This window comes from Pelodiscus sinensis, chromosome 24, assembly GCF_049634645.1.
Source record: "Pelodiscus sinensis isolate JC-2024 chromosome 24, ASM4963464v1, whole genome shotgun sequence".
In the NCBI taxonomy this organism is placed as follows: Eukaryota; Metazoa; Chordata; order Testudines; family Trionychidae; genus Pelodiscus; species Pelodiscus sinensis.
This window is the reverse complement of record NC_134734.1, coordinates 7,459,056-7,469,878: the sequence shown is the minus strand read 5'-3', so window position 1 is coordinate 7,469,878 and position 10,823 is coordinate 7,459,056. Positions and strand designations below refer to the sequence as shown.

General features: G+C 54.9%; 1 protein-coding gene across 2 annotated transcripts; it reads right to left on the bottom strand.

Moving 5' to 3' along the window:
- Positions 1–4,430: 4,430 nt before the first annotated feature.
- On the bottom strand, positions 4,431–10,712 carry COPS6 (COP9 signalosome subunit 6). 2 transcript variants are annotated; one of them, XM_075908024.1, is made up of 10 exons: positions 10,554–10,712; positions 9,989–10,114; positions 8,787–8,918; positions 7,975–8,063; positions 6,918–6,980; positions 6,490–6,537; positions 5,743–5,857; positions 5,358–5,450; positions 4,996–5,096; positions 4,431–4,721 (listed from the first exon to the last, which is right to left on the bottom strand). In XM_075908024.1, exons 1-10 carry the CDS (start codon positions 10,618–10,620, stop codon positions 4,581–4,583), a joined length of 975 nt encoding a protein of 324 aa, XP_075764139.1. In that variant the 5' UTR covers positions 10,621–10,712; the 3' UTR covers positions 4,431–4,580. The 2 variants fall into 2 exon arrangements, with proteins under 2 accessions (XP_075764139.1, XP_075764140.1); XM_075908025.1 differs by lacking the exon at positions 6,918–6,980.
- Positions 10,713–10,823: the final 111 nt, after the last annotated feature.

Below are 10,823 nucleotides of genomic sequence, written 5' to 3'. Positions count from 1 at the left end.
CAGCGTGACTGATGGAGGGGAGGGGCAGGCAGAGCAGGGGCCTTGCTGCTGTCTCTCCCCCGTCCCTGGGGACACCCTACGCCTTACGTCCTGTGAGCTCCACTGGGAGGGGCTGCGAACTCAATGGGCCCTGCTCTGCTGCCCCATCACCCATCTCCCTGCTAGTGGCTGAGCCCAACCCTTCTGCACGGTGGAGCCTTAGGCAAACAGCGCTTTGTGCTGCCAAAGGGTGGGCAGCCAGCAGGCCTTGTACCCCTATCCAGTCAACTGTGACTTCTGGGCCCAATTCTGGTTGTCCCCACAAAGAACCCTTCCTTGGGTGTGACCCCCTTCTTGAGGACCACATGCTCAAGTTAAGCTGCAGGTTCCTCCACCCCTGGGATTGCACCTCACTGGCCTTCAGTGCACCTGGCTCTTGCTTGTCCCTCTTTGTTCTACTCTGCCCTAGTCATTTAATGCCTGATGCTCGGTCTATGGGGTGCAGTGCATCCCACTGCTGCCACCCATCACTGAAGCGTAGGGAGTCACCATCTGCAGCCAGATGTGAGACTCAGCTGGTGGCTACAAGAGGTGGTTTGAGGCAGCAGGGACACAGTGTGGAGCAGACTTGTCAGCACAGGAACTAGAAGCAGCCAGCATGATCCATCCTGGGGAGAGGGGGCTCAGAGCCAAGGGCTCTGCCCCTATCTCTGTACCTCAAGGTAACTGAGTCTGACTTAGGGACCAGCCTGGTAGGTGGGGGCTAAGAATCTTATCTGTCTTTTGTTCTCGTGGCAAAAGGCCCTACTGGGCTCGGACAGGTTGGAGCTAGGTTAGCTTCCCCATCTAGGCATTGGTTCAGTGTCCCAGCAACTGGGTTATGATCGAACAGTAGAACTCACATGCAACAGAGCAAAGTGACTGCAAGTCCTCGCTGTCCTAGCCATGCATGGAGGGGGTTTGTTTGCAGAGAGGGATAGTGATGTGAGGAAATTGCTCCCTGCACAGGGGCCTAGAGCTGAGCAACCAACTGCTGGCCTGGGCTGTAGGATATTCCCCTGAGGCTAAGTGTGGGGTGTGGGCATGGGCATCTCACTTCTTCCTTCTGCCTCTGGGCTCAGCTCGGAGCGAAATACACCAGCTAACAATGTTAGGAATCACTAGGAAAGGGATAGATAAGACAATATTATAATGCCCGTTTAAGTCCATGGAACACCTGCACCATCTAAAAAAGAAACATTAGAATTGGAAAGTACCTAGAAGGGTGACAAATGATCAGGGGGATGGAACAGCTTCCATATGATAGATTAAATAACTGGAACTGCTAATTTAGAAGAGATGACGAAGGGAGGATATCAGTGGGAGTCTGTTACTGTCTTGCTCTCCCTTTTCTCATGGCATCCCAGGACTCTAAACTTGTTTGTGGAGAACTATGCAGGGTGATACTACTGCACAGGAACCAGAAGCAGCCCATACAATCTGTCTTGGGGCGAGTGGGCTCAGCCAATGGTGCTGATCCCTATCCCAAGCCAACTGAGACTGACAGCCCCAACCTAACAGCCTGACCGCATGCCTTCCTTTGCCTTTTGTTCCCCTGGCAAAAGGTGTCACCTGGCTGCACCCCTTCCTTGGCTCAGATGTGCTGTGGTAACAGGAGTGGAGTGGTAACTGCTTATTTAGACTCTTTAGGCCCTGTATATCATTAGGAATCTGTTACTTTGCATTGCTCGCCCTTGAATTTCATATTGGTTTTGTGAGATCCCTTTGTAGCTCATTGCAGGCAGCTTTGGAGAGAACCCTCCTGCATGATTTTTATATCTTCCCCACATTTTGCTAGCTCACCATTTGCCCAGTGTTCTGGATCCCTGACTAGGACTGGTCCCAGTACAGACCTGGGGGGAATCACCACTAGTTATCTCTCACCAGTCTGAGAATGGACTATTTATTCCTCCCCTGGTCTTCCTAGCTTTTAACCAGTCAATCACAATTAACTCACACTATTAACTCAAATTAATCATGACTTAAAAAAAATCAGTCGCACTTTTTCTACATTTTCATTATTGATTTCAATTACAACACAATGTAAAGTGCACAATGCTTAATTATTTTTACAAATATTTGCACTGTAAAAATAAAAGATAGTATTTTTCAGTTCACCTCCTACACTCACTGTAGAGCTATCTCTTTACTATGAAAGTGCAACTTACATATGTAGATTTTTTTTAATTATACAGGCAGTCCCTGGGTTACATGGATCTGACTTACATTGGGTCCCTACTTACAAACGGGGTGAGGCAACCCCGCACTAGCTGCTTCCCCCCAGCAGACCGGGGAGATGCGAAGCTAGCGCTCCCCCCCCCCCCCCCAGCAGACCAGGGAGACATGGAGCGGCTTTTCTCAGCAGACACCTCAGCTTGAGAATAAAGGACTGAGGAAAGTGAGGTGTGGGAGAATAAAACTGAGCTCTGGAGAAATGTTTGGCTAGAGTTTCCCCTACAATATGTACCAGTTCCGACTTACATACAAATTCAACTTAAGAACAAACCTACAGTCCCTATCTTGTACATAACCCGGGGACTGCCTGTATAGCTGTGCTCAAACCCAAAATATGAAATTGTAGAGCCTGGAAGTCCATGCAGCCCTAATTCGTAGTCAGCCAAAGATGTTTGTTTACACTGAGAGAAGATAACACTGCCTGCTTATTTGCAATATGGCCTGGAGGTACAAGAGGCATTCACGTGGCCCTGTAGTAGTCAGTGTTGCAAGGTATTTATGTGCCCCTTCATGCTTCAGCCACCACTCCAGAAGACATGCTTCCATGCTGACAACACTTGTTAAAATACTGTGTTAATTACATTTGTGATTGAACTCCTGGGGGAGAATTGTGTATCTCCTGCTTTGCTTTACTTGCATCCTGCCAGATATTTCATGTGGTAGCTGATGCCTCAGCATGTTTGTTTTAAGAACACTTTCACAGCAAATTTGACAAAACACAACAGAGCTTTCTAAAAAGAGACACCGCACTGGCTGGAGACTTAACATTCAAATGCTGTGGTGTGGCACATGCTTTCAGAAAGCTTCAAAGAGTAACATTCCAACATGGAAACTACAGAACCTGAATCACCAATGGGAAGAACCAACCAGCTGCTGGTGACATCTGATGATGAAAATGAATGTGCATTCAGTGCTGCTATGGCTCATTATGGAGTTGAACCCTCATCAGAAGGAATGCATGTTCTCTGGACTGGTGGCCTAGGCATGAAGGAACACGTGAATCTCTAGCACATCCAACACAAATATCTTCTGATACCACCTATGACAGTGCCATGCAAAAGCCAGTTCTCACTTTTAGGTGACATAGTAAACAAGAGGCCAGCACTATTGTCATCTCCTGCAATTTGTAACTAAATATGATTGAGCAATTGGCTGACTAAGAAATAGGACTGAATGGACTTGCAGGTTTGAAAGTTTTACACTGTTTTTGAGTGTAGGCTTTTTTGTTTACCATTTTACATTTGTACAGGATTTGTTTTCTACAGTGCAAATACTTGTAATCTAAAATAAATACACAGTGAGCCCTCTACACATTGTATGCTGTGCTGCAATTGGGTGGATCTGAAAAGGTCAAAAACCTCCAGAAAAAATGGAAGTCTGTTAACAGCAAAATTCATGACTTTTTTTTTAACTGGCTGATGATTTTTGATCCCTGAGTAGACTTTCCCTCTCATTCTCCACTCTTTGCCTGAGCGCTGGAGCGAGAGATTGACACAAGTTGACAGTCTGCATTCACTACATCACCCTTGTTCACGTGGCTATCAATCCTCTCAAATAACTGGAACAGGGTCCCTAGCTCTGAGTTAGGTTCCTCTCTGTCTGGCAATGCTGAGCATGGTGCTAATTACAGCCATGGGGCCTGGTACTAAAGTGAGACTAAAATCTGGTGGCAACGAGCTCCCTTCAGCCCTTTTTCTGAAGCTGGGTTCAATAAGTGATGACACACGAGAGTGCTCAGGGCAAAGCCTAAGTCTAGCACAACATGTAGCTGCTGCCAGTGGGCCAGTTGGATGCAGCAATTTGGTACAGTGGGCCAGCAACAGGGCCATGAGACCTGATCCCCTCCTGCCTGCAGCTAGGTGAGCTACTGCAGGGGGCAGCCCCCTCGCTGAGATGAGGACCCTTGGCAGATTGACTGGGGGAATGAGCTCCCAGCTGAAGTGGGATGGATGGGGCAGGGGAACCTCAGCCCAGAGCCAAAAAACAGCTGAGAGAGCTTGGCCCCTGTGCGGGGCAGCCCCAGAGGCAAGGCGGGGCAGCTGCTGCAGGGGCTGCTCTCACTCAGCAGAGAACAATGGGGGAGGGTGTTTGGGGAGACCCATGGGCTGGGGGAGGCAGCATGGCTGTGGTGACCCCCCCCCCCCACTCCCACCAGAGGAGCAATGAGCAGTCAGGTGTCAATTGCTCCAACAGAGTTTATTGGAGGAGAGGAGAGTGAGGGGGGCTGGGCAGAGAAGGGGAGAGAGATAGTATGGGGGGGGGGTGGCTGGGAAGGGGAGGGGTGCCAGGAGAGTGGGAGCAGGGGGCCGTGCCCAGCCCTGGGCAGCTCAGAAGAAGAGCCCACGCATGCGGCGCCCGATGCCCTGCCGGTCATACAGGATGTTGAATTTGTTGACAAACTGGTTCATGGTATTGCAGGTCTTGGTGATGGTGCCTAGATAGGCCATGAGCCCCACGTCGTTGCATTGCTGGGGAGGAAGGGAGGCAGTCACATGCAAGCTGCCCCTCCCAACCCCCAGTACTGGAGAGACAGCTTCCCACCTCCTGTCTGCCCAGTCCCCCCAGCACTGGAAAGACAACTTCCCACCCTCAAGTTTCACCCACTCCAAAACCCCTAGTCTGTCCTAGGAGTCCTGGCTCCCAGCTCCTCCTGCTCTGACCCACCAGCCCCCACCTCCCAGCCTGCCCTGGCCCAGCTGCTCCCAGACTCTACCACCATGCCCCAACCTCCCTCCCACTCACATCATAGAAGTCGGTCTTGAACTTGTGGGTGCTGAGCACGGGCAGGCAGTGGCACAGGGCACAGGCCTCGCGCAGGATCTCGTGGTTGAACGGCACCTCACCTGGGGGTCAGGGCAGCCAGTTACAGGGGGGCACCAATGCACACCAGGCAGAAGAGTGGGAGGCTGGTCCCCATGCACTCAGCTGGGGTCAGAGCTCAGGGGAGAGTGTGGCCCATGTGCCCAGCAGGGGTCAGAGTTAAGAGGAAAACGTAGCCAGGGACCCTTGCACCTGGCTGGGGTCAGAGCTAAAGGGGCCCTTAGCAAGGGAGAGTGAGGGTTCAGGGAGACATGGGGAGCAGGGTGCACAGAACAGGCCCTAACCTGCTTCCGAGGCCTTGACGTACTCCAGGATGAGGCGGACGCGACTGTGCAGCATCTTGATGGCGCTGTGCTGGGCGATGAGGTGCTCGGCCACTAGGCACACGGCAGGGTCAGGAGGCTCTTCCCCTGTTGGCCCCACCCCCAGGCTGCTGCCCCCATGGACACTGTCCCTCCTCCTGAGTGGTCCCCCCGGCATGCTCTCCCAGCCCTGTGGGCTCCATCTGCAGTTCTGGGAGGCTCCCACATTCCATGGGCTCACCCAGGCATTGCTCCCACCACCACATGCATTGTCTCCTCTCACCCTGTCTCTGCATGCCCCGTCCACCCTCCATCATTCCCTGCATGCCCGCTGTCGCGGGGCAACCCGCCCACTGTGCACGCTCACCTGTGGAATTCTCCCCACTGCCGGTTGCTGTCATTCGGGCCACATGGTCAACCCCGATGCGCTCCGCCTCCTCCGTGGCCAGCGTGTAGGGCAGCTCTGCAAACAGCATGGTGGCCTGGGGACGAGGGGGCATCAGAGGCTGGGATGGCTCCTTGGCCCAGCTGGGAACCACAGGAGCAGTGTTCCCAGTAAGTTGGGCGCTTTGACGGCCAACCAGGAGATTCCAATGCTGCCCAGCTGATTAGCTAGATGCCAACAGCCAGCAATGTGCATTTCTACTGGGCTGTGTCTAGACTGGCCAGTTTTTCCGGAAAATCAGCTGCTTTTCCGGAAAAACTTGCCAGCTGTCTACACTGGCTGCTTGAATTTCTGCAAAAGCACTGACGATATCATGTAAGATTGTCAGTGATTTTGCGGAAATACTGTGCTGCTCCCGTTCGGGCAAAAGTCTTTTTCTGAAAAACTTTTGCACAAAAGGGCCAGTGTAGACAGCTCAGATTTGTTTTCCACAGAAAAGCCCCGATCGCAAAAATGGCGATCGGGGCTTTTTTGCACAAAAGCGCGTCTAGATTGGCCACGGACGCTTTTCCGCAAAAAGTGTTTTTGCAGAAAAGCATCCTGCCAATCTAGACGCACTTTTCCGAAAATGCTTTTAACAGAAAACTTTTCTGTTAAAAGCATATCCTGAAAATCATGCCAGTGTAGACGTAGCCCTGGTGAGGCATGCTCAGGGTGGGGGAACCTTACCTCTCCATTGATGATGTCGATCACTGACTCGAACACACTGACTGGCAGCTGGGGACAGAGAGCAAGAAACAGCCTGAGAAGTGACCCCAGCTACCCTCGGCCGTCAGCCGGATGAGGCAGAGCAGGGGACTGTTCCAACAAGGATCCTTCGCCCAGCGCTGAGATGCAGCCACCAGAGATTCGTGGCAGCCAGTTACGAGGACCCCTCGCCCTTGTGCAGATGACTGTGGGATGGTATGCATGGGCTACTGAGCTGTGGTTTGAGACACCAAGTGAAGAGGAATTCCACGCAAAGCCGGAGCTGCAGGAAGGCCAGCCATCCTGGAGCCAGACTTAGCTCCCTGGGGCAGGCGGGTGGCTTGTTTCTCCTCCCCTGCTGCCAGGCCCTGGCAGCCCCCTCTGGATCAGGCTCTTTTAGGGGTACTCACATCTGTGTGCTTGGTCATGGGGTTCAACTTGAGAAACAGGGGGCTCTCGATGATCTCACACACCTAGGCAGGGAGAGACCACCATCACCAAGGAACCAGCATCAGTTCTCTCAGACCACCAAAGACCCGCCCTGCATCACAAGAAGCCCCTCTGCCACAGAGGGACTTGGAAATAGCAGCTCCTGCTACTGCCTAGTGCAGTGGTCTCCAACCTTTTTAAGCACGAGATCACTTTTTTGAATTTAAGTGCAATTCAGGATCTACCTCAACCCAAATACCCTTGCCCCTCCTTCCCACCCCTTGTCTGTCCCATCCTCCCTCACTCCCCCACCCACCCTCACTTTTATCAGTCTGGGGGAGAGGGCTGGAGTGCCAGGGAGGGGGATGCGGACACAGACTCTGATCTTGGGCTAGAGGATTGGAGTGTAGGAGGGATTTCTGAGCTGAGCATGGGGCAGGGAGTTGAGGTGCAGGAGGGATTCAGGCTCTGGGAGGGAGTGAGAGTGCCGAGAGACTCAGGACTAGGGCAGAGATTTGGGGTGCAGGAAAGGTTCAGGGCTGGAGTTCAGAATGTGGGCTCCAATTGGGCACTGCTTACCACAGGTGGCTTCTGGGTGGTGGTGCAGTGGGGCTAAGGCAGGCTCACCCCTTTTCTGGCCCTGCACCACTCCCAAAAGCAGCGAACAAACTCCCTCTATCCCTGCCCTCCACCACTCTGCGGAGATGGGTTACAGGGCAGGGGGAGAGGCACTCTGATATCAGTGCCCCCTCCTCTTCCTGTGCCTGGCACAGCAAGCAAGAGCTCCCAGGGGGGTGAGGGGCAGCTCCAAGGCAGAGGGTAGGAGCAACATGGCAGTGCTGAGAGGGGTAGATGAAGTGCCAGTACTTGACAGCCTCCTAGCCAAACCAGTCAGGATCAGCTGTCAAAGGCTCTAGTGATCGTGGGAGAGGAGAGGGGCTGGAAGCTAGGACTCCTGGGTTCTTTCCCCAGTTCTGGGAGAGAAGTGGAGGCTGGTGGGTAAGAGCAGGGGTCTGGGAGCCAGGAGAGGGGGCTGACCTGTTTGTGGACGTGGATGTCAGACTGGTCCGGGGGGCCGCCTGTTGTGTACCAGCCCAGAAATTCCAGATCCTTGAAAACCTGTTTGACTGTGGGGTAGGGAAAGAGAGGAGCAGGATCAGCAGATGGGCAGGGCAGCATGGAACCGGACCTGTCCCCAGACTGGAAATGTGCCCTGGAAGAGTTGAAAAGGCTAATTCCAGCCTGGCTGGGATCCCCCCTTGTACCAACCTGCACTGCTCAGGTTTTAGCTCCTGTTCTGCCCTAAGTCACAGCCTACCAGCACCGGTGCTGTCTCCCACATGCCTGCCCCCTTTCACCCCATGATGGCACTTCTGCACCTCACCTAACCAGAGCGCCAGCCGGGCAGGGGAAGGAGGGAACCACTTCTCCAAGCCCTGAAGCAGCAGGATGGCTCCCTCCTGCCCCTTGCATACCCTTTGTAAAATGGGGACCCAGAATAGATTGCCACAAGGGGTCAAATTCCCCTTCTGGCAGGGGGGCTGCTTACCATGCCCCCGTGCATATGTCATTGTGCTGCAGCATGTGGTGAGCTGTCCATCACCAGAGGCCCCTCTACCCTTTCCAGAGTCCCTGTTTTTCAGGGGCAGTCCCCCACCCCAGGGCTTTGGTCCCAGCTCGGGCACTTGGTAGCAGGCTGGACTGTGAGGCATTTTCTTTGCTGCTCACTGCTGCCCAGCCCCAGCAGTTACACCACAGAATAGCATCACTGACAGGCTTCCCTCAGTGATAACTGCAGCAAGTAGTGTCAAGATGGGTCCCCGCCAGCCTCCCATCTCCTGCACACTCACACTGCTCCTCCTTGGTGTAGTAATACTCCTTGTCGATGAGGGTGCTCTCCTCTGCCGCGTGGGACAGCAGCTCAAAGGAATTCATCACCTCGATGTTCCGGCCCTCCTGCCGCCCGATCAGTGCCCCAATCACTGACAGAGGGAAGCTGTGTTATGGGCCCAGGGGGGCTGACTGGGGACCTCTTAAATCAGGACCCCCACAGGCCTGGCACTCCTACCCCATCAAGGACTCATTGCTTCCTGAGCTGCTTCCTCCTTCCCTGGCTCAGTAGGGAGCATGTGGGGCCCTGGTGGGGGGCAGATTTGCTCTAATCTCTGGTATGGCATGAAGGCAGAGGCATGCAGGTAGGGTCAGCTGCTTGAGGAAAGGAGGAGGAGGAAGAGCTGGGACAGGATTCTGGGGCGTGTATCGGGGACGGGGGCGTGGCCAAGCAGAAGGAGCTGAGCCAACGGCAGAGTATGAGTGGGGAAGGGGCGGAGCTTCTGGATGAAGGGGGCATCAGACTGGGAACAGGTACCATGCTAGCCACGCAGGACCCAGCTGGTGTCATGACATGGGGATTGTGGAAGTTTTATTCTCTTTATGATGTTGCAGGTAGGTTCTACTGTCCTATAGTAACCCTGTGTGTGTGCCTCAGTTTCCCTGAGCACTCTACTAATACGTAGATGAGGATGAGAATTTGGGTGACAGAGCCTCCCCCACATGCAAATGGCTGATGCCTTCTGCAATCTGAACCCAGGAAGGGGGTGTTATCAGGTGACACTTTTTGCCTGGGAAGAAGACAAAGGCCAGAGGAGGGGCCTGGCTGGGGGGCATGGGACCAGGAGCTGGGAATGGCTTGCAGAGCTCCCCCTCCTCTCTAGATGGATTGTGCTGGCTGCTTCTAGTTTCTGGGGTAAGAAGTCTGTTCTACGCTGCATCCCTGTCAGTTATTAAACTTTCTGTCCTACCTACTGGCTGAGAGTCACTTCTGGTTGAGGATGGGCATGGGGGTGACTACCCCATAACTTTCAGTGACACTAGGGATTGGGCGCGTGGCTGCCTGAGCTGGTTAGGGGGAGGGGAGCCACTGTACTGGGCAGCTGCCCGAGTGGGGGAAGGGCTGATACCTTGCACAGGGTGGGGGGGCTGCCTGGGCAGGGACGGGGTTGATACCTTGCACAGGGTGGGGGGGCTGCCTGGGCAGGGACGGGGTTGATACCTTGCACAGGGCGTCCCTCCTGTGAGCGCATGCGGATCCAGTGGTCAGAGATGTTGAGGATCACGAGTGGGTGCAGGGCCACAGAGACGCTGCCCGTCACACCTGAGGCCATCACGGTGGGAAGCACTGGGGGGAGAGGCATGGTCAGTGGGGTGAGGGGCAGGAATCACAGAATCCCAGGGCTGGCAGAGACCTCAGGAAGCATCTGTCCAGCCCCCTGCCCAAGGCAGGACCAACCCAACTAAATCATCCCAGCCAGGGCTATGGGAAGAGATGGGGGAGGGGCGGAGCTCCAAAGAGAAGGGGGCGTGTATCGGGACGGGGGCGTGGCCAAGCAGAAGGAGCTGAGCCAACGGCAGAGTATGAGTGGGGAAGGGGCGGAGCTTCTGGATGAAGGGGGAACAGGCGAGGAGGGGCGTGACCTGAGAATGGGCGGTGCCAGAGTCTGAGGGAAGGGGGGGGCCGAGCCAGCGGGGAAGAGGGCGGAGTCCTGAGGAGGAGCGGCGCGAGTGACAACGGGAGGAATCTGGGGTGGAAGGCGCAAGGCCCCGCCCCCCCCCCGCACCTGCCGCGTCCACCTCCATCCCGCCGGCCCCGTTGCTGCCGGCGCAGGAGGCTCCGGCCGCCGCCATCTCGGCTCCGTGTGTCCCGACCCGGCGCCCGTACGCAGCTCTCCACTCCACGCATGCGCTCCCATCCCCGCACGCGAGGGGGGGGAGGAGCCAGGTGTCCTCAGCGCATGCGCAGCAGGAACCGGCCGGACTCCCTCCCCCAGATGCGCATGCACAGGAGGGGCTGTTGCGTCACCCTGGACTCCTGGGTTCTCCGCCCGGTT